A 23717-nucleotide genomic window follows, 5' to 3' on the forward strand; every position below is an offset into this window, starting at 1 on the left:
GCGCTCCCGAATCGCACCTTCCCATTGAAATGAATGGGCGGTGCCTGAAAAGCGCGTCGGCAGCGTTGCAACCCTGGCGCATTTCACCCCTTCTTTGTGGTTAAAAGCAAGCGGAGCGTGAGCGATAACAGCCGGGCGCTGAGGTGTGAACTGAGACCTAACCTGGGTACACACAATCACAGAATCCCCTACGATCGTTCCATTTCTGTACCGTCCGTCTACACAACTTTCCACATCCCATTCACACTTTCCAAACAAAGATTTCTGGGGGGACAAACCCCAAAAGTTTTCTGGTATGTCATCGAGAACGAACGATTTTCAATAAACGTGTACGGGAAAAGTCCGATATGAAAGACCTGTGTGATCGAAACCACAACACAAAGCTTTTCTCATAGGAGAATTCTCATACATTGTTTCTATCCTCGGTTCTGACTTGCTGTGAAGCATTGAAGACAATCAAACGATCGATCACCTGATTCTCTTATTGTCTGTACACCTGCCTTTACACAGGAGGTCCGGTGCTAGAATTATTACTCTCGCTCTGACATTCACAGCGACACCTCATGTGCTGCGATCGATTTTAAAGTTATACTAAAGTCTCGTGTTTGTTATTTAAAAAAAAAAAACAAAACATGTTCTACTTTCCTCCTGTAATGGTTTTGCACAGAGCAGCCCCGATCCTCCTCTTCCCACACCCTAGAGAATAAAATGGCAGTTGTTGCGATACTTTTTGTCTCACCGTTTTTGCGCAGCGATCTTACAAGTGCACTTTTTTTGGAAAAAATTTCACTTTATTGAATAAAAAAAATTAGACCACAGTAAAGTTAGCCCAATTTTTTTTTTTTTTTTTAATTTATATTGTGAAAGATGATGTTACGCCGAGTAAATTGATACCCAACATGTCACACTTTTAAAATTGCGCCCGCTCGTGGAAGGGTGACAAACTTTTACCCTTAAAAATCTCCATAGGTGACATTTAAAAAATTCTACAGGTTGCATGTTTTGCATTACAGAGAAGGTCTGGGGGTAGAATTATTGCTCTTACTCTACCGATAGCGGCGATACGTCACATGTGTGGCCTGAACACTGTTTTTATATGCGAGCGTTTCTGCACGTGAGCTCGGTGGGACGGGGCGTGTTTAAAAAAAAAAAAAAAATTCTTATTTTACCTTTTTATTTTTACACTGTTCTTTAAAAAAAAATAAAAAATTGGATCACTTTTATTCCCATTATAAGGAATGTAAACATCTCCTGTGATAGAATAAAGTATGACAGGTCCTCTTATATATGAGATCCGGGGGTCAAAAAGACCTCAAATCTGCTCATATTTACACTAAAATACAATCATAAAAAATGTCTCTTTAAGAGCATTGGATGGAAGTGACGTTTTGGGGTGATGGTAGCTACATGTTACCATAACAACGGTGTCCCTCTTCAAAGTAGCGACGTTAAACGACGGCGGGCGGGTGCTCCGTAAGTGGTTAAAGTGTCGCCTGTGGCGATTTTATAGTACTGTAGTTTGTCACCATTCCACGGGCGTGCGAGATTTTAAAGCATGACATGTTGGGTATCTATTTACTCGGCGTAACATCATCTTTCACATTTTATGGAAAAATTTGGGTAAATATTGAGTTTTGTGGGTTTTTTTTTTTTTTTTTTTCAATTTTAAAGTGTGTTTTTTTTTTTTTTTCCCTCCAAAAAAATTGTTTGCAAAACCGCTGCGCAGGTATTGTGTGATGTACAAAAATTGCAATGAACGCCATTTTATTCCCTAGGATCTGTGTGTGTGTGTGTGTGTGTGTGTGTAATATACACTACCGTTCAAAAGTTTGGGGTCACATTGAAATGTCCTTATTTTTGAAGGAAAAGCACTGTACTTTTAAATGAAGCTAACTTTAAACTAGTCCTAACTTTAAACAAATATACTCTATACATTGCTAATGTGGTAAATGACTATTCTAACTGCAAATGTCTAGTTTTTGGTGCAATATCTACATAGGTGTATAGAGGCCCATTTCCAGCAACTATCACTCCAGTGTTCTAATGGTACAATGTGTTTGCTCATTGGCTCAGAAGGCTAATTGATGATTAGCAAACCCTTGTGCAATCATGTTCACACATGTAAAAACAGTCTAGCTCCTTCCAGAAGCTACAAAACTGACCTTCCTGTGAGCAGATTGAGTTTCTGGAGCATCACATTTGTGGGGTCAATTAAACGCTCAAAATGGCCAGAAAAAGAGAACTTTCATCTGAAACTCGACAGTCTATTCTTGTTCTTAGAAATGAAGGCTATTCCATGCGAGAAATTGCAAAGAAATTGAAGATTTCCTACAACGGTGTGTACTACTCCCTTCAGAGGACAGCACAAACAGGCTCTAACCAGAGTAGAAAAAGAAGTGGGAGGCCGCGTTGCACAACTAAGCAAGAAGATAAGCACATTAGAGTCTCTAGTTTGAGAAACAGACGCCTCACAGGTCCCCAACTGGCATCTTCATTAAATAGTACCCGCAAAACACCAGTGTCAACATCTACAGTGAAGAGGCGGCTGCGGGATTTTGGGCTTCAGGGCAGAGTGGCAAAGAAAAAGCCATATCTGAGACTGGCCAATAAAAGAAAAAGATTAAGATGGGCAAAAGAACACAGACATTGGACAGAGGAAGACTGGAAAAAAGTGTTGTGGACGGATGAATCCAAGTTTGAGGTGTTTGGATCACAAAGAAGAACGTTTGTGAGACGCAGAACAAATGAAAAGATGCTGGAAGAATGCCTGACGCCATCTGTTAAGCATGGTGGAGGTAATGTGATGGTCTGGGGTTGCTTTGGTGCTGGTAAGGTGGGAGCTTTGTACAGGGTAAAAGGAATTCTGAATAAGGAAGGCTATCACTCCATTTTGCAACGCCATGCCATACCCAGTGGACAGCGCTTGATTGGAGCCAATTTCTTCCTACAACAGGACAATGACCCTAAACACACCTCCAAATTGTGCAAGAACTATTTACAGCAGAAGCAGGCAGCTGGTATTCTATCGGTAATGGAGTGGCCAGCACAGTCACCAGATCTGAACCCCATTGAGCTGTTGTGGGAGCAGCTTGACCGTATGGTACGCCAGAAGTGCCCATCCAACCAATCCAACTTGTGGGAGCTGCTTCTAGAAGCGTGGGGTGCAATTTCTCCAGCTTACCTCAATAAATTAACAGCTAGAATGCCAAAGGTGTGCAATGCTGTAATTGCTGCAAAAGGAGGATTCTTTGATAAAAGCAAAGTTTGATGTAAAAACAATGTTATTTCAAATACAAATCATTATTTCTAACCTTGTCAATGTCTTGACTCTATTTTCTATTCATTTCACAACGTATGGTGGTGAATAAGTGTGACTTTTCATGGAAAACACAAAATTGTTTGGGTGACCCCAAACTTTTGAACGGTAGTGTATATTTATTTTCTCTCATACTGAAAGGGGTGAGGTGTATGACGGTAAGGTACGAGCCGTCAGACCTTCCCGCAGGTTATATATACAGGAAGCCGCATCGCTGCACAAATAGAATATTTATTAAAACATTTTTTAAAAAGTTGTAATCTTTCCATATCCTGGGAGGGGGATGGTAACTGTTTCTAAATACTGTTCTCATACTTTCCATGCATACTTTTTATACTATTTTTTTATTTTTTTTTTTTTAATAAATATTCTCTTTGTGCAGTGATCCCGCTTCCTTTTCTCTGTGTGTTTTGGGGGTTCTATCAAAAAATACAGATTTAAACTTGTAAACAGAAAGTTCCAGAAAAGGTGGGGTCCTTTAAGTGCCAGTTCACACGGGGGTGACTTGTCAGGTGACCTAGTCGCCTGACAAGTCTCCTCCCGTTCTGTGCTATGGAACCGTTCTAATAGGAGCAACGCAAGTCGCTCCGACTTAGAAAAAGGTTCCTGTACTACTTTTGGGGCGACTTGAGGCGACTTGCATAGACTTCTATACAGAAGTCGTTTTGCAAGTCACCGTGGATGTCGTGTGCAGGTGTTGCCTCGGTGAAGTGACCTGCAAGTCGTGCCGCCCCTGTGTGAACCGAGCCTGAGTGGTTAATAGATTATTTTGTCTCCTCTGTTGGTTTCGGTGTCCTGGTCGCTCTCTTTTGTCTCCTCTGTTGGTTTCGGTGTCCTGGTTGCTCTCTTTTGTCTCCTCTGTTGGTTTCGGTGTCCTGGTCGCTCTCTTTTGTCTCCTCTGTTGGTTTCGGTGTCCTGGTCGCTCTCTTTTGTCTCCTCTGTTGGTTTCGGTGTCCTGGTCTCGCTCTCTTTTGTCTCCTCTGTTGGTTTCGGTGTCCTGGTCGCTCTCTTTTGTCTCCTCTGTTGGTTTCGGTGTCCTGGTCGCTCTCTTTTGTCTCCTCTGTTGGTTTCGGTGTCCTGGTCTCGCTCTCTTTTGTCTCCTCTGTTGGTTTTGTTGTGTCCTGGTCTCGCTCTCTTTTGTCTCCTCTAATGGTTTCGGTGTCCTGGTCGCTCTCTTTTGTCTCCTCTGTTGGTTTCGGTGTCCTGGTCGCTCTCTTTTGTCTCCTCTGTTGGTTTCGGTGTCCTGGTCGCTCTCTTTTGTCTCCTCTGTTGGTTTCGGTGTCCTGGTTTCGCTCTCTTTTGTCTCCTCTGTTGGTTTCGGTGTCCTGGTCGCTCTCTTTTGTCTCCTCTGTTGGTTTCGGTGTCCTGGTCGCTCTCTTTTGTCTCCTCTGTTGGTTTCGGTGTCCTGGTCTCGCTCTCTTTTTTCTCCTCTGTTGGTTTCGGTGTCCTGGTCTCGCTCTCTTTTGTCTCCTCTGTTGGTTTCGGTGTCCTGGTCTCGCTCTCTTTTGTCTCCTCTGTTGGTTTCGGTGTCCTGGTCGCTCTCTTTTGTCTCCTCTGTTGGTTTCGGTGTCCTGGTCGCTCTCTTTTGTCTCCTCTGTTGGTTTCGGTGTCCTGGTCTCGCTCTCTTTTTTCTCCTCTGTTGGTTTCGGTGTCCTGGTCTCGCTCTCTTTTGTCTCCTCTGTTGGTTTCGGTGTCCTGGTCGCTCTCTTTTGTCTCCTCTGTTGGTTTCGGTGTCCTGGTCTCGCTCTCTTTTTTCTCCTCTGTTGGTTTCGGTGTCCTGGTCTCGCTCTCTTTTGTCTCCTCTGTTGGTTTCGGTGTCCTGGTCTCGCTCTCTTTTTTCTCCTCTGTTGGTTTCGGTGTCCTGGTCTCGCTCTCTTTTGTCTCCTCTGTTGGTTTCGGTGTCCTGGTCTCGCTCTCTTTTTTCTCCTCTGTTGGTTTCGGTGTCCTGGTCTCGTTCTCTTTTGTCTCCTCTGTTGGTTTCGGTGTCCTGGTCTCGTTCTCTTTTGTCTCCTCTGTTGGTTTCGGTGTCCTGGTCGCTCTCTTTTGTCTCCTCTGTTGGTTTCGGTGTCCTGGTCGCTCTCTTTTGTCTCCTCTGTTGGTTTCGGTGTCCTGGTCTCGTTCTCTTTTGTCTCCTCTGTTGGTTTCGGTGTCCTGGTCTCGTTCTCTTTTGTCTCCTCTGTTGGTTTCGGTGTCCTGGTCTCGCTCTCTTTTGTCTCCTCTGTTGGTTTCGGTGTCCTGGTCGCTCTCTTTTGTCTCCTCTGTTGGTTTCGGTGTCCTGGTCTCGTTCTCTTTTGTCTCCTCTGTTGGTTTCGGTGTCCTGGTCTCGTTCTCTTTTGTCTCCTCTGTTGGTTTCGGTGTCCTGGTCGCTCTCTTTTGTCTCCTCTGTTGGTTTCGGTGTCCTGGTCGCTCTCTTTTGTCTCCTCTGTTGGTTTTGTTGTGTCCTGGTCTCGCTCTCTTTTGTCTCCTCTGTTGGTTTCGGTGTCCTGGTCTCGTTCTCTTTTGTCTCCTCTGTTGGTTTCGGTGTCCTGGTCGCTCTCTTTTGTCTCCTCTGTTGGTTTCGGTGTCCTGGTCGCTCTCTTTTGTCTCCTCTGTTGGTTTCGGTGTCCTGGTCACTCTCTTTTGTCTCCTCTGTTGGTTTCGGTGTCCTGGTCGCTCTCTTTTGTCTCCTCTGTTGGTTTCGGTGTCCTGGTCGCTCTCTTTTGTCTCCTCTGTTGGTTTCGGTGTCCTGGTCGCTCTCTTTTGTCTCCTCTGTTGGTTTCGGTGTCCTGGTCGCTCTCTTTTGTCTCCTCTGTTGTTTTCGGTGTCCTGGTCTCGCTCTCTTTTGTCTCCTCTGTTGGTTTCGGTGTCCTGGTCGCTCTCTTTTGTCTCCTCTGTTGGTTTCGGTGTCCTGGTCGCTCTCTTTTGTCTCCTCTGTTGGTTTCGGTGTCCTGGTCGCTCTCTTTTGTCTCCTCTGTTGGTTTCGGTGTCCTGGTCGCTCTCTTTTGTCTCCTCTGTTGGTTTCGGTGTCCTGGTCGCTCTCTTTTGTCTCCTCTGTTGGTTTCGGTGTCCTGGTCGCTCTCTTTTGTCTCCTCTGTTGGTTTCGGTGTCCTGGTCGCTCTCTTTTGTCTCCTCTGTTGGTTTCGGTGTCCTGGTCGCTCTCTTTTTTCTCCTCTGTTGGTTTCGGTGTCCTGGTCGCTCTCTTTTGTCTCCTCTGTTGGTTTCGGTGTCCTGGTCTCGCTCTCTTTTGTCTCCTCTGTTGGTTTCGGTGTCCTGGTTGCTCTCTTTTGTCTCCTCTGTTGGTTTCGGTGTCCTGGTCGCTCTCTTTTGTCTCCTCTGTTGGTTTCGGTGTCCTGGTCTCGCTCTCTTTTGTCTCCTCTGTTGGTTTCGGTGTCCTGGTCGCTCTCTTTTGTCTCCTCTGTTGGTTTCGGTGTCCTGGTCGCTCTCTTTTGTCTCCTCTGTTGGTTTCGGTGTCCTGGTTTCGCTCTCTTTTGTCTCCTCTGTTGGTTTTGTTGTGTCCTGGTCTCGCTCTCTTTTGTCTCCTCTAATGGTTTCGGTGTCCTGGTCGCTCTCTTTTGTCTCCTCTGTTGGTTTCGGTGTCCTGGTCGCTCTCTTTTGTCTCCTCTGTTGGTTTCGGTGTCCTGGTCGCTCTCTTTTGTCTCCTCTGTTGGTTTCGGTGTCCTGGTTTCGCTCTCTTTTGTCTCCTCTGTTGGTTTCGGTGTCCTGGTCGCTCTCTTTTGTCTCCTCTGTTGGTTTCGGTGTCCTGGTCGCTCTCTTTTGTCTCCTCTGTTGGTTTCGGTGTCCTGGTCTCGCTCTCTTTTTTCTCCTCTGTTGGTTTCGGTGTCCTGGTCTCGCTCTCTTTTGTCTCCTCTGTTGGTTTCGGTGTCCTGGTCTCGCTCTCTTTTGTCTCCTCTGTTGGTTTCGGTGTCCTGGTCGCTCTCTTTTGTCTCCTCTGTTGGTTTCGGTGTCCTGGTCGCTCTCTTTTGTCTCCTCTGTTGGTTTCGGTGTCCTGGTCGCTCTCTTTTTTCTCCTCTGTTGGTTTCGGTGTCCTGGTCGCTCTCTTTTGTCTCCTCTGTTGGTTTCGGTGTCCTGGTCGCTCTCTTTTGTCTCCTCTGTTGGTTTCGGTGTCCTGGTCTCGTTCTCTTTTGTCTCCTCTGTTGGTTTCGGTGTCCTGGTCGCTCTCTTTTGTCTCCTCTGTTGGTTTCGTTGTGTCCTGGTCGCTCTCTTTTGTCTCCTCTGTTGGTTTCGGTGTCCTGGTCGCTCTCTTTTGTCTCCTCTGTTGGTTTCGGTGTCCTGGTCGCTCTCTTTTGTCTCCTCTGTTGGTTTCGGTGTCCTGGTCGCTCTCTTTTGTCTCCTCTGTTGGTTTCGGTGTCCTGGTCGCTCTCTTTTGTCTCCTCTGTTGGTTTCGGTGTCCTGGTCGCTCTCTTTTGTCTCCTCTGTTGGTTTCGGTGTCCTGGTCGCTCTCTTTTGTCTCCTCTGTTGGTTTCGGTGTCCTGGTCGCTCTCTTTTGTCTCCTCTGTTGGTTTCGGTGTCCTGGTCGCTCTCTTTTGTCTCCTCTCTTGGTTTCGGTGTCCTGGTCTCGTTCTCTTTTGTCTCCTCTGTTGGTTTCGGTGTCCTGGTCGCTCTCTTTTGTCTCCTCTGTTGGTTTCGGTGTCCTGGTCGCTCTCTTTTGTCTCCTCTCTTGGTTTCGGTGTCCTGGTCTCGTTCTCTTTTGTCTCCTCTGTTGGTTTCGGTGTCCTGGTCGCTCTCTTTTGTCTCCTCTGTTGGTTTCGGTGTCCTGGTCGCTCTCTTTTGTCTCCTCTCTTGGTTTCGGTGTCCTGGTCTCGTTCTCTTTTGTCTCCTCTCTTGGTTTCGGTGTCCTGGTCTCGTTCTCTTTTGTCTCCTCTGTTGGTTTCGGTGTCCTGGTCTCGTTCTCTTTTGTCTCCTCTGTTGTTTTCGGTGTCCTGGTCTCGTTCTCTTTTGTCTCCTCTGTTGGTTTCGGTGTCCTGGTCTCGTTCTCTTTTGTCTCCTCTGTTGGTTTCGGTGTCCTGGTCTCGTTCTCTTTTGTCTCCTCTGTTGGTTTCGGTGTCCTGGTCTCGTTCTCTTTTGTCTCCTCTGTTGGTTTCGGTGTCCTGGTCTCGTTCTCTTTTGTCTCCTCTGTTGGTTTCGGTGTCCTGGTCGCTCTCTTTTGTCTCCTCTGTTGGTTTCGGTGTCCTGGTCGCTCTCTTTTGTCTCCTCTGTTGGTTTCGGTGTCCTGGTCTCGTTCTCTTTTGTCTCCTCTGTTGGTTTCGGTGTCCTGGTCTCGTTCTCTTTTGTCTCCTCTGTTGGTTTCGGTGTCCTGGTCTCGCTCTCTTTTGTCTCCTCTGTTGGTTTCGGTGTCCTGGTCGCTCTCTTTTGTCTCCTCTGTTGGTTTCGGTGTCCTGGTCTCGTTCTCTTTTGTCTCCTCTGTTGGTTTCGGTGTCCTGGTCTCGTTCTCTTTTGTCTCCTCTGTTGGTTTCGGTGTCCTGGTCGCTCTCTTTTGTCTCCTCTGTTGGTTTCGGTGTCTTGGTCGCTCTCTTTTGTCTCCTCTGTTGGTTTTGTTGTGTCCTGGTCTCGCTCTCTTTTGTCTCCTCTGTTGGTTTCGGTGTCCTGGTCTCGTTCTCTTTTGTCTCCTCTGTTGGTTTCGGTGTCCTGGTCGCTCTCTTTTGTCTCCTCTGTTGGTTTCGGTGTCCTGGTCGCTCTCTTTTGTCTCCTCTGTTGGTTTCGGTGTCCTGGTCACTCTCTTTTGTCTCCTCTCTTGGTTTCGGTGTCCTGGTCGCTCTCTTTTGTCTCCTCTGTTGGTTTCGGTGTCCTGGTCGCTCTCTTTTGTCTCCTCTGTTGGTTTCGGTGTCCTGGTCTCGCTCTCTTTTGTCTCCTCTGTTGGTTTCGGTGTCCTGGTCGCTCTCTTTTGTCTCCTCTGTTGGTTTCGGTGTCCTGGTCGCTCTCTTTTGTCTCCTCTGTTGGTTTCGGTGTCCTGGTCTCGTTCTCTTTTGTCTCCTCTGTTGGTTTCGGTGTCCTGGTCTCGTTCTCTTTTGTCTCCTCTGTTGGTTTCGGTGTCCTGGTCGCTCTCTTTTGTCTCCTCTGTTGGTTTCGGTGTCCTGGTCGCTCTCTTTTGTCTCCTCTGTTGGTTTCGGTGTCCTGGTCTCGTTCTCTTTTGTCTCCTCTGTTGGTTTCGGTGTCCTGGTCGCTCTCTTTTGTCTCCTCTGTTGGTTTCGGTGTCCTGGTCTCGTTCTCTTTTGTCTCCTCTGTTGGTTTCGGTGTCCTGGTCGCTCTCTTTTGTCTCCTCTGTTGGTTTCGGTGTCCTGGTCTCGTTCTCTTTTGTCTCCTCTGTTGGTTTCGGTGTCCTGGTCGCTCTCTTTTGTCTCCTCTGTTGGTTTCGGTGTCCTGGTCTCGTTCTCTTTTGTCTCCTCTGTTGGTTTCGGTGTCCTGGTCGCTCTCTTTTGTCTCCTCTGTTGGTTTCGGTGTCCTGGTCGCTCTCTTTTGTCTCCTCTGTTGGTTTCGGTGTCCTGGTCGCTCTCTTTTGTCTCCTCTGTTGGTTTCGGTGTCCTGGTCTCGCTCTCTTTTGTCTCCTCTGTTGGTTTCGGTGTCCTGGTCGCTCTCGTTTGTCTCCTCTGTTGGTTTCGGTGTCCTGGTCGCTCTCTTTTGTCTCCTCTGTTGGTTTCGGTGTCCTGGTCGCTCTCTTTTGTCTCCTCTGTTGGTTTTGGTGTCCTGGTCGCTCTCTTATACTTCTTATTGCAATCTTTGTAGTCGTAGAATAATGAAATCTCTCTCTCCGCAGGGAATGCACACGTGGCGGCTTCTGTAACTTCATGCATCTTAAACCGATCTCGCGGGAGCTGCGCCGGGAGCTGTACGGCCGTCGCAGGAAGAAGTAAGTACACCCGTGTTGTGTTTGGTGTACATAGAATATGTATTGTCATCCATGTTTACCTGGAAATAGATGGGAGGGACACGCCGACTACATACAAGGAACTCCTCCCTGTACTCAACATGACATGAATATCTACACACTGGAGTCACCCAAGTCACAGCGCTCTCCTTCCCAATAGATCTTCTGAGACCCTCATATACAGAGGGGAAAATAACGATCGTCTCCCCTGCAGATGGTGTAAGTTTTGCCCCCTTACATAGAAATGAAGGGTCTATAATTTTTATCATAGGTGTATTTTATATGATAGAGACAGAATATCAACCAAAAATCCAGAAAAATCACACAATACAAATGTTATAAATGGAGTAAAATAAGTATTTGATCCCCTTAGTAGTTGGTGGAGAAACCCTTGTTGGTGATCACAGAGGTCAGACGTTTCTTGTAGGTGGTGATCAGTTTCCACACATCTCAGGAGGGATTTTGTCTTCTTTACAGATCTTCTCTAAATCCTGAAGGTCTCTTGGCAACTCGAAGTTTCATCTCCTCCATACATTTTCTATAGGATTAAGGTCTGGAGACTGGATAGGCCACTCCATGACCTTCATGTACTTCTTCTTGAGCCCCTCCTTTGTTGCCTTGGTGATATGTTTTGGGTCATTATCATGCTGGAAGACCCATCCATGACCCATCTTCAGTGTTCTGGATGAGGGAAGAAGGTTCTCCTCCAAGATTTTACAATACATGGCCCCGTCCATTGGACCCTCAATGAGGCAAAGTCGGCCTGAACCTTTATGTGTGGAAACTGATCACCAACTCCAAGAAACATCTGACCTCTGTGATCACCAACAAGGGTTTCTCCACCAACTACTAAGGGGATCAAATACTTCTTTTACTCCATTTATAACATTTGTATTGTGTGATTTTTCTGGATTTTTGGTTGATATTCTGTCTCTATCATATAAAATACACCTATGATAAAAATTATAGACCCTTCATTTCTATGTAAGGGGGCAAAACTTACACCATCTACAGGGGAGACAATCAGGATTTTCCGCTCTTTAAGTAGTCTTATGCCCCCCTCCCCCGCATGCCCCCCTTCCCCCTCCCCCGCATGCCCCCCCTTCCCCCTCCCCCGCATGCCCCCCCTTCCCCCTCCCCCGCATGCCCCCTTCCCCCAGAAATTTGTTGCAATTATAAATGTTTCGGCATTCTCATGTTTTTCTTGTGTTTTTGTATTGAAATAACACAAAGTGGAGAAACAAAAAGCCAAATCTGACACATTCCACTCAAAAACTCCAAACATGGACAAAATTATTGGCACCCTCCAATGTAATATTTGGTAGCTCACCCCTTGGAAAACAAATAACTGAAATCAGTGGCTTCCTGTAACCATCCAAGGAGTTCCTTCCACCTCTCTACTGGTATGTTGGCCCACTCTTTGCCCACTGCCCAGGTCCTTAGAAGAGGTTCCTGAGGTCTCTTCACAGGAGCTCTATGGGATTTAGTTCTGGGCTCATTGCTGGTCAGGACTCTCCAGGGCTTTGCCTTAAACAATTTCTGGGGGCTTTTTTGACGTGTGATTTGGGGGTCATTGTCCTGCTGTAAGAACCATGACCTCTGACCCAACTTTATGACAATTGCACCCCACAATTCTTAGTTGTCAGATTTCATAATGCCATGATCATCCAGTGCCTGGAGCAGCAATGTGACCCCAAAACATCAGTGACCCCCCCCCCCCCCCCCCCCAACCATATATGACTGTGTTCTTTTCTTTGAAGGCCTCGTTTCTTTTTCTGAAAACAGTAGAATGATGGGATTTACCATAAAAAAACTATAATTTTTGTTTCGTCTGTCCACAGCACATTCCCTCAGAAGGACTTTGACGTCGTCAGGTGAGTTTTGGCTTTTTTTTTTATGTTTGTGTGTCAGCAGTGGGGTCCTCCTGGATCTCCTACCCCAGCGCCCCCTTTTCAGTCAGATGGTGACGGTGCCTGGAAGTCAGCTGGAATGTGTCTGGAGGTTGATCGAGGTTCTTTATCCAACATTCCTTCGTTGTAATCTTTGAATGTTTCTCTTTGGTCCACATCCCTCGAGAGAGAGACCACCGACTGTACATTAGTGATCATGTTCCACTCAGTGGACAACGAAACATTAAAAGACAAGTATGGACTTTTTGTTTTTATTGCAGATTTATACTTTCCTAGGTGGATGCAGCACCGCTCCCCCGCCGGCTCTAACACTGAGAACTGAGCGATCTAACGCCGCCGATCGCTCGGTTCTCAGGGCTCCCTGAGCAGAGAGCTGGTGGCTGAAGCCCGCTGTCTGCTGACGTCACAGAGCCGGTCCAGGCTTGGTCAAGATCGTGACAATGGAGTCTGGATCCACCCACATGCTTGGACCGGTAGAGCCTGAGCCTGTCGCCCCCCCCCCCCCCACATGCTCATTGGAGCGCTGGGCTGTGGAGCGGGCGGGAGGGGGCAACTCGGACCCTCAGTGGCTCGCTGAGTCGGCTGCCAGTCCAAGCATGTGAGTGGATCCCAACTCCATTGTCCCGATCTTTCCCCGAGCCTGGACCAGCTCTGTGATGACAACTGGTCACAGGAGTGCAGAACGAACAAATCCTCAGGAGAAGTACAGCCAAATCGAGCGTCCCGTCCCGTACCCCCACCCCCACCCCCGTACGTCTCCTTTTTAAGATCTCTCTAACCCTGAGATTGTCCATTATTCTCCACAATTTTGGTTCTCATCCTCCGACGATTCTTTGCTGCTCTTCCTCTTCTCCATACTCCACACAGAGACTCACAACAGAAAGGTTGAGTCCATTTTTCTATATTGTTGATTTCTATATTGTCGGCACCCGGTAATGGATACAGGTGAGTTTAATGACAGGAGGATCAGAGACTTGGAATGCAATGATTTCTTACAATTTTTCAGAAGGTGCCAATAATTGTGTCCAGTCCATGATTGGAGTTTGGTGTAGAATGTCAGATTTTTTTAAAAATAACCCCGAGAATGCCAAAATGTTTGTCATTGCAACTATTTTCTGTTAGAGGGGCAATATGACCGGCCATGACTGTGTGTGTGTAATATACACGCTATATCACCAAAAGTGGGACGCCTGCCTTTACACACACATGACCTTTAATGACCTCCCAGTCTTAGTCCGGAGGGTTCAATATTGAGTTGGCTCCGCCCTTTGCAGCTATAACAGCTTCACCTCTTCTGGAAAGGCCGTCCACAAGGTTTAGGAGGGTGTCTATGGGAATGTTTGACCATTCTTCCAGAAGAGCATTTGTGAGGTCAGGCACTGATGTTGGATGAGAAGGCCTGGCTCACAGTCTCATCCCAAAGGTGTTCTATCGGGTTGAGGTCAGGACTCTGTGCAGGCCAGTCAAGTTCCTCCACCCCAAACTCGCTCATCCATGTCTTTATAGACCTTGTTTTGTGCACTGGTCCAAACCATTTGGTGGAGGGGGGATCATTGTGTGTGGAGGGGGGGATTATGGTGTGAGGGGTAAGGGGGGGTCATTGTGTGTGGAGGGGGGATTATGGTGTGAGGGGTAAGGGGGGATTATGGTGTGGAGGGGGGGATTATGGTGTGAGGGGGTAAGGGGGGGTCATTGTGTGTGGAGGGGGGATTATGGTGTGAGGGGTAAGGGGGGATTATGGTGTGGAGGGGGGATTATGGTGTGAGGGGTAAGGGGGGATTATGGTGTGAGGGGTAAGGGGGGGTCATTGTGTGTGGAGGGGGGATTATGGTGTGAGGGGTAAGGGGGGATTATGGTGTGGAGGGGGGATTATGGTGTGAGGGGTAAGGGGGGATTATGGTGTGGAGGGGGGATTATGGTGTGAGGGGTAAGGGGGGATCATTGTGTGTGGAGGGGGGATTATTGTGTGAGGGGTAAGGGGGGTTTACGGTGTGGAGGGGGGATTATGGTGTGAGGGGTAAGGGGGGGATTATGGTGTGGAGGGGGGATTATGGTGTGAGGGGTAAGGGGGGATTATGGTGTGGAGGGGGGATTATGGTGTGAGGGGTAAGGGGGGATTATGGTGTGGAGGGGGGATTATGGTGTGAGGGGTAAGGGGGGGTCATTGTGTGTGGAGGGGGGATTATGGTGTGAGGGGTAAGGGGGGATTATGGTGTGGAGGGGGGATTATGGTGTGAGGGGTAAGGGGGGATCATTGTGTGTGGAGGGGGGATTATTGTGTGAGGGGTAAGGGGGGATTATGGTGTGGAGGGGGGATTATGGTGTGAGGGGTAAGGGGGGGTCATTGTGTGTGGAGGGGGGATTATGGTGTGAGGGGTAGGGGGGGGGGGTCATTGTGTGTGGAGGGGGGATTATGGTGTGAGGGGTAAGAGGGGATTATGGTGTGGAGGGGGGATTATGGTGTGAGGGGTAAGGGGGGATTATGGTGTGGAGGGGGGATTATGGTGTGGAGGGGGGATTATGGTGTGAGGGGTAAGGGGGGATTATGGTGTGAGGGGTAAGGGGGGATTATGGTGTGGAGGGGGGATTATGGTGTGAGGGGTAAGGGGGGATTATGGTGTGGAGGGGGGATTATGGTGTGAGGGGTAAGGGGGGGTCATTGTGTGTGGAGGGGGGGATTATGGTGTGAGGGGTAAGGGGGGGGGGTCATTGTGTGTGGAGGGGGGATTATGGTGTGAGGGGTAAGAGGGGATTATGGTGTGGAGGGGGGATTATGGTGTGAGGGGTAAGGGGGGATTATGGTGTGGAGGGGGGATTATGGTGTGGAGGGGGGATTATGGTGTGGGGGTGTTTTTCAGGGGTTGGGCTTGGCCTCTTATGCCTCGTTTCCACTGAGCGGATCGGTTCGGGTTTGGTTCGGTACGGTACGCTATTTTGGGTGTTTCCATTATGAAAGCGGCCCATGCAACCGAACCGTTCCATTCAGGGTCCTGCTTCAGATGTGGGGCCATAGAAAATGGAACGGTTCGGTTAGGGCGGAGCTACGATACATTACACTGATTGGTGGACGTGTCACGCCAAGACGCCATTTTTTCTAAACCCACGTATGGCCCTGTCGGTCCGACTTGCAGTGGAAACGCTCACCTGAATAGGCCGGACCATTCTAGGCCATCCAAACCGACCCGACCTGATCCGCTCGGTGGAAACGAGGCAATAGTTCCAGTGAAGGGAACTCTTAAGGCGTCAGAATACCAAGACATTTTGGACGATTTCATGCTCCCAACGTTGTGGGAACAGTTTGGGGACGGCCCCTTCCTGTTCCAACATGACTGCCCACCAGTGCACAAAGCAAGGTCCATAAAGACATGGATGAGCGAGTTTGGGGTGGAGGAACTTGACCGGCCTGCACAGAGCCCAGATGGAAACCCAGGCGTCCCAATACTTTTGGTAATAGTGTCGTCCACCCCCCATGATTGGACGCATGTAGCAGAGTTTTTGCACTACATCCTGCATTTATCCTGCCATTGACCCTGCTGCTCTGCAGTCCATCTGCCCCTGGAACCTGTTGCTCGGGGATCCGGGTTCTCCATTTCCCTGACATGGGAAGGAAGGACACAGTAGATAAGATGGCAGTGGCTCTCAGGCACTGCATGAAGGGGGGAGGGGTCAGGGAGACTGGTCATTTACCTCAAGAAATTTGCATGCCGCTCTACTTCAGCTGCAGAAATACAAATCCATCGCTCCCTTCAGGGGCCCCCAGGCATCTCCCCTACCAACATGGTTAGGACCTTTTTTGCTAGATGGTAGCCCCCCTCCTCCATTTAGCATGTACATTCATTACTCTTCTTGATCCACTTGTGGGGAATAACATGAAGTCAGGAAAGTCCTGAAGGATGTTCAATGCTTTCCTTCTCAAGACAAGTTCAGGGTGTACAAACTTCTAGAGACACAAGGCGGGTTCCCTTCTAAGGTTCCCTTCCATCTTTGGTTTACAAGCCTTTCAGGTCCTCTCCTTTTTTGCCTTTGTGCTCAAAATGTGATGTGTTTATTTTCTTATGGGAATCGATCTCATTCCAGGTCACGAGAGCGACGATCCCGTTCCAGAGACCGCGGCCAAAGGGGCCGGGAAGGAGGTCGGGATGGAGGCCGGGAAAGAGATCGACGGAGGTCAAGAGACCGCGAGAGGTCGGGCCGTTTCTGAGGAGGCACATTTTAATTCCGTGTTGTGGATGGACGTGGAAGTTTCTGAATGGAGAGGGTGCTTCGCACTCAGACATGGGGGACGGGGGGGTCTTTTTCAATGTTTTTTTTTATTCTGGGATTCCAATTAAACATTTGTAGTGATGGAGTAAAATCCTTGCTTCCTGGTGTGAGATTTCTATGATTGTAGTCTTGCCCCCATCTTGTACCTGATGCCAGATGAGATCTGAGTCCTGTCCCCATCCTATGATCATACACCTCGTATCATACCTGATGTGAGATCTCTATTATTGTAGTCCTTCCCTCATTCCATACCTTGATGTGAGAGAACCTGTCCTCTTCCCATACCTAATGTGAGGTTCCTATGATTGTAGTCCTTCCCTCATTCCATACCTTGATGTGAGAGAACCTGTCCTCTTCCCATACCTAATGTGAGGTTCCTATGATTGTAGTCCTTCCCTCATTCCATACCTTGATATGAGAGTCCTGTCCTCTTCCCATACCTAATGTGAGGTTCCTATGATTGTAGTCCTTCCCTCATTCCATACCTTGATGTGAGAGAACCTGTCCTCCTCCCATACCTAATGTGAGGTTCCTATTATTGTAGTCCTTCCCTCATTCCATACCTTGATGTGAGAGAACCTGTCCTCTTCCCATACCTAATGTGAGGTTCCTATGATTGTAGTCCTTCCCTCATTCCATACCTTGATGTGAGAGAACCTGTCCTCTTCCCATACCTAATGTGAGGTTCCTATTATTGTAGTCCTTCCCTCATTCCATACCTTGATGTGAGAGAACCTGTCCTCTTCCCATACCTAATGTGAGGTTCCTATGATTGTAGTCCTTCCCTCATTCCATACCTTGATGTGAGAGAACCTGTCCTCCTCCCATACCTAATGTGAGGTTCCTATGATTGTAGTCCTGTCCTTATTCCATACCTGATGACAGATTTGGATGATTGTAGTCCTGTCCTCATTTCATGCCTGATGTCAGATTTGGATGATTGTAGTCCTGTCCTTATTCCATACCTGATGTCAGATTTGGATGATTGTAGTCCTGTCCTCATTTCATGCCTGATGTCAGATTTGGATGATTGTAATCCTGTCCTCATTCCATGCCTGATGTCAGATTTGGATGATTGTAGTCCTGTCCTCATTCCATACCTGATGTCAGATTTGGATGATTTGTAGTCCTGTCCTCATTCCATGCCTGATGTCAGATTTTGGATGATTGTAGTCCTGTCCTCATTTCATGCCTGATGTCAGATTTGGATGATTGTAGTCCTGTCCTCATTTCATACCTGATGTCAGATTTGGATGATTGTAGTCCTGTCCTCATTTCATGCCTGATGTCAGATTTGGATGATTGTAGTCCTGTCCTCTTCTCACACCTAATGTGAGGCTTCTATTTTAGTCCTTCCCTCGTATTGTACCTGATGGGAGATCTCTATTTTTGTAGTCCTTCCCTCATTCCATACCTTGATATGAGAGTCCTGTCCTCTTCCCATACCTAATGTGAGGTTCCTATGATTGTAGTCCTTCCCTCATTCCATACCTTGATATGAGAGTCCTGTCCTCTTCCCATACCTAATGTGAGGTTCCTATGATTGTAGTCCTGTCCTCATTCCATGCCTGATGTCAGATTTGGATGATTGTAGTCCTGTCCTTATTCCATACCTGATGTCAGATTTGGATGATTGTAGTCCTGTCCTCATTTCATGCCTGATGTCAGATTTGGATGATTTGTAGTCCTGTCCTCATTCCATGCCTGATGTCAGATTTTGGATGATTGTAGTCCTGTCCTCATTTCATGCCTGATGTCAGATTTGGATGATTGTAGTCCTGTCCTCATTCCATGCCTGATGTCAGATTTAGATGATTGTAGTCCTTTCCTCATTCCATGCCTGATGTCAGATTTGGATGATTTGTAGTTCTGTCCTCATTCCATGCCTGATGTCAGATTTTGGATGATTGTAGTCCTGTCCTCATTTCATGCCTGATGTCAGATTTGGATGATTGTAGTCCTGTCCTCTTCTCACACCTAATGTGAGGCTTCTATTTTAGTCCTTCCCTCGTATTGTACCTGATGGGAGATCTCTATTTTTGTAGTCCTTCCCTCATTCCATACCTTGATATGAGAGTCCTGTCCTCTTCCCATACCTAATGTGAGGTTCCTATGATTGTAGTCCTTCCCTCATTCCATACCTTGATATGAGAGTCCTGTCCTCTTCCCATACCTAATGTGAGGTTCCTATGATTGTAGTCCTGTCCTCATTCCATGCCTGATGTCAGATTTGGATGATTGTAGTCCTGTCCTTATTCCATACCTGATGTCAGATTTGGATGATTGTAGTCCTGTCCTCATTTCATGCCTGATGTCAGATTTGGATGATTGTAGTCCTGTCCTCATTTCATGCCTGATGTCAGATTTGGATGATTGTAGTCCTGTCCTCATTTCATACCTGATGTCAGATTTGGATGATTGTAGTCCTGTCCTCATTTCATGCCTGATGTCAGATTTGGATGATTGTAGTCCTGTCCTCTTCTCACACCTAATGTGAGGCTTCTATTTTAGTCCTTCCCTCGTATTGTACCTGATGGGAGATCTCTATTTTTGTAGTCCTTCCCTCATTCCATACCTTGATATGAGAGTCCTGTCCTCTTCCCATACCTAATGTGTGGTTTCTATGATTGTAGTCCTGTCCTCTTCCCATAACCTGATGTCAGATTTGTTATCCTGTCGTCCTCTCATACCTGGTGTGATATTTAGGTGATCATAGCCCGAGAGTCCTTAAACTCAGGTGATAGGTAGTACTTTTGTTCCTAGTTTTAATGTACGGTTTACTCGATGAAATGGTACCAGCTAATTGGAGAAAAGCCAACATGGTACCAATATTTAGAAAAGGGCCGAGCTCTATCCCTGGAAACTACAGGCCAGTCAGTCTAACATCAATAGTATGTAAGCTATTGGAGGATGATAAGGGACTATATACAAGATTTTGCTGATGAAAACTATCATTAGTAGTAATTAGCATGGATTCATGAAGGATCGTTCTGGCCGGATCTGTTTACATTCTGTGAGGAAGTGAGCTGCCTTCTAGATCAGGGGTCTCCAAACCCCGGCCCGCTTGTGCATTCTGTCCGGCCCGCAGCTCACCCAGACTCTGCCAACATAGCATTGCCAATCTGCTGCCTTTTAAAAGCAGCTGCTGTTATCGGCAGTATGTCTGGCAGGTCAACAACAAATCCGCTCCCCCCTCCCCCTCCCATGCTGCTGGGAGTGCCGATGTCCTAGCAACCAGTGACGTCAGTGCGGCACCTCCTGGCTTCCCGCCCGCTGTTTGTATTCAAAATCATTCCACGTGTGTAGCAGGAGAGCTGAAGTCTGCTAGAGGCAAATGAGGACACTCTGCCGGGAATATTGATGGTGAATTTGATGCTGGGGACACTGAAGGAAAACATGATGCTGGGGACACACTGATAGACTCTGCTGGGGACACTGATGATGAGACTCTGATGGAGGACACAGATGTGCAAGGAGACTGACGGGGACACAGACCAGTGAAAAGGCTATGATATTATTTTTTTCATTTATTTATAAGAAACAAATTTTTTCGGCTTGAAAAATCTACAATGTGGCCCTCAGGCTAAAAAGTTTGGAGACCCCGATCTAGATAAAGGAAGCCCCGTAGACGTGGTGTCTCTGTATCTTGCAAAGGCATTTGATACAGTTCCCCATAAATATTTACTTTACAGAGGGCTGTAGGCATGGACTGTAGGGTGAGTACCTGGATAGAGAACTGGTTACAAGGGGAGTGTTCCAAGGGTGGTAATAAATGGGGAGTACTCAGAATGGTCTGGAGTGGTAAGTGGGGTCCCCCAAGGATCTATCCCGGACCAATTCTGTTTAATATATTGATAAATGATATAGAGCAGGGGATAGATGACTAAATCTGTTTGCAGACGATACTAAGCTAAGCAGGACAATAACTTCACAGCAAGATGTGGAAACCTTGCAAGAAGACCTCAATAAAATAAAAGTGGGGGATGGACAACTACATGACAAATGAGGTTCAATGTAGAAAAATGTAAAATAATGCATTTGGGTGGTAAAAATCTGAATGCAATCTATAGACTGGGGGGAGAACCTCTGGGGGGATCTAGGATGGAAAAGGACCTGGGGGTCCTAGTAGATGATAGGCTCAGCAATGACATGCAATGCCAAGCTGCTGCTAACAAAGCAAACAGAATATTGGCATTAAAAAGGGATCAACTCCAGAGATAAAACGATAATTCTCCCGCTCTACAAGACTCTGGTCCGGCCGCACCTGGAGTATGCTGTCCAGTTCTGGGCACCAGTCCTCAGGAAGGATGTACTGGAAATGGAGCGAGTACAAAGAAGGGCAACAAAGCTAATAAAGGGTCTGGAGGATCTTAGTTATGAGGAAAGGTTGTGAGCTCTGAACTCATTCTCTCTGGAGAAGAGACGCTTGAGAGGGGATATGATTTCATTATATAAATACCGGACTGGTGACCCCACAATATACAAATACCGGACTGGTGACCCCACAATATACAAATACCAGACTGGTGACCCCACAATATACAAATACCGGACTGGTGACCCCACAATATATAAATACCGGACTGGTGACCCCACAATATATAAATACCGGACTGGTGACCCCACAATATACAAATACCGGACTGGTGACCCCACAATATATAAATACCGGACTGGTGACCCCACAATATATAAATACCGGACTGGTGACCCCACAATATACAAATACCAGACTGGTGACCCCACAATATATAAATACCGGACTGGTGACCCCACAATATATAAATACCGGACTGGTGACCCCACAATATACAAATACCGGACTGGTGACCCCACAATATACAAATACTGTACTGGTGACCCCACAATATATAAATACCGGACTGGTGACCCCACAATATACAAATACCCGACTGGTGACCCCACAATATATAAATACCGGACTGGTGACCCCACAATATATAAATACCGGACTGGTGACCCCACAATATATAAATACCGGACTGGTGACCCCACAATATACAAATACCGGACTGGTGACCCCACAATATACAAATACTGTACTGGTGACCCCACAATATATAAATACCGGACTGGTGACCCCACAATATATAAATACCGGACTGGTGACCCCACAATATACAAATACCGGACTGGTGACCCCAGCATAGGCCCGAATACTTCCATCCAACAAGTAAACTGCCCGGTGTTATGAATTACATGTCCCAGACGTCAGGCCATAGGAATTGTGCATCCCTGCACATGGTGCCAACAGTGAATGGTCTGACAAAAGGATTTTGAGCCCCGACTTACCTTGATGTGAGATTTCTATGATTGTAGTCCTGCCCTCCCCCCTCCCCCCCGTACCTTGATGTGAGATTTCTATGATTGTAGTCCTGCCCTCCCTCCCCCCCCCGTACCTTGATGTGAGATTTCTATGATTGTAGTCCTGCCCTCCCCCCACCCCCGTACCTTGATGTGAGATTTCTATGATTGTAGTCCTGCCCTCCCCCCCCCCCCGTACCTTGATGTGAGATTTCTATGATTGTAGTCCTGCCCTCCCCCCCCCCCCGTACCTTGATGTGAGATTTCTATGATTGTAGTCCTGCCCTCCCCCCCCCCCCCGTACCTTGATGTGAGATTTCTATGATTGTAGTCCTGCCCTCCCCCCCGTACCTTGATGTGAGATTTCTATGATTGTAGTCCTGCCCTCCCCCCCCCCCTGTACCTTGATGTGAGATTTCTATGATTGTAGTCCTGCCCTCCCCCTCCCCCCCCCCGTACCTTGATGTGAGATTTCTATGATTGTAGTCCTGCCCTCCCCCCCCGTACCTTGATGTGAGATTTCTATGATTGTAGTCCTGCCCTCCCCCCCCCCCCCCCCCCGTACCTTGATGTGAGATTTCTATGATTGTAGTCCTGCCCTCCCCCCCCCCCCCCCCCCCGTACCTTGATGTGAGATTTCTATGATTGTAGTCCTGCCCTCCCCCTCCCCCCCGTACCTTGATGTGAGATTTCTATGATTGTAGTCCTGCCCTCCCCCTCCCCGTACCTTGATGTGAGATTTCTGGGGTTGCCCCTCATCCCTTACCTGGTCTATGAAATGGAATGTTAATGACCTTCTGTGGTTTGTGTTTGTGGGGTAAAAAATCTTTCATTCTCCATTTTTCATTGAAGGACGTGGCTTAATTCATAACGGATGGGTATGATGCCGCCACCTACAGAAGGACCCCGGGTGCAACTAATATTAACAGCACGCCTAATGACCTTCTGCCAGGTGTGTGTATGTATGTATGTATGTATGTATGTATGTATGTATGTATGTATATACGTATGTATGTATGTATGTATGTATGTATGTGTGTATGTATGTATGTATGTATGTGTGTATGTATGTATGTATGTATGTATGTATATACGTATGTATGTATGTATGTATGTATGTGTGTATGTATGTATGTATGTATGTATGTATGTATGTATGTATGTGTGTATGTATGTATGTGTGTATGTATGTGTGTATGTGTGTATGTATGTATGTATGTATGTATATACGTATGTATGTATGTATGTATGTATGTGTGTATGTATGTATGTATGTATGTGTGTATGTATGTATGTATGTATGTATGTATATACGTATGTATGTATGTATGTATGTATGTATATACGTATGTATGTATGTATGTATGTATGTATGTATGTATATACGTATGTATGTATGTATGTGTGTATGTATGTATGTATGTATGTGTGTATGTATGTATGTATGTATGTGTGTATGTATGTATGTATGTATGTATATACGTATGTATGTATGTATGTATGTATGTATGTATGTATGTATGTATATACGTATGTATGTATGTATGTATGTATGTATGTATGTATATACGTATGTATGTATGTATGTGTGTATGTATGTATGTATGTATGTATGTATGTATGTATATACGTATGTATGTATGTATGTGTGTATGTATGTATGTATGTATGTGTGTATGTATGTATGTATGTATGTGTGTATGTATGTATGTATGTATGTATGTATATACGTATGTATGTATGTATGTATGTATGTATATACGTATGTATGTATGTATGTATGTGTGTATGTATGTATGTATGTATGTGTGTATGTATGTATGTATGTATGTATGTATATACGTATGTATGTATGTATGTGTAGGGCAGGGGAAATTAATAAAAATCTTTAGATCTTGATCAATGTCTTCTAGTGTCCCCTCTAAAGAACAGCCCAGGAGAGGCTCATCCTGGTGCCCCAACCCCCCATCTGCAACACACAGCTCAGTTTTTGGTTAGCACTTAGGACTTTTTTCATTTGGCCTTTTTTGTATCGTGGGTG

At 46.8% G+C, this 23717-nt stretch overlaps 1 protein-coding gene across 2 annotated transcripts in view; it reads left to right on the forward strand.

The window, feature by feature from the left end:
- The window catches only part of U2AF1 (U2 small nuclear RNA auxiliary factor 1), a 38136-nt gene extending 21694 nt beyond the window's left edge, over nt 1–16442 (forward strand). The window contains exons 7-9 of one of the 2 annotated variants that reach the window (XM_073617626.1): nt 10068–10160; nt 12020–12052; nt 16166–16442. In XM_073617626.1, coding sequence (XP_073473727.1) covers nt 10068–10160; nt 12020–12052; nt 16166–16289 — 250 coding nt within the window. In that variant the 3' untranslated portion in view covers nt 16290–16442. The remainder of the gene's footprint in view (nt 1–10067; nt 10161–12019; nt 12053–16165) is intronic. The other variant, XM_073617628.1, reaches the window with a different exon arrangement.
- The last annotated feature ends 7275 nt before the right edge of the window (nt 16443–23717 follow it).

This window comes from Aquarana catesbeiana, linkage group LG02, assembly GCF_042186555.1.
Source record: "Aquarana catesbeiana isolate 2022-GZ linkage group LG02, ASM4218655v1, whole genome shotgun sequence".
Classification (NCBI taxonomy): Eukaryota; Metazoa; Chordata; class Amphibia; order Anura; family Ranidae; genus Aquarana; species Aquarana catesbeiana.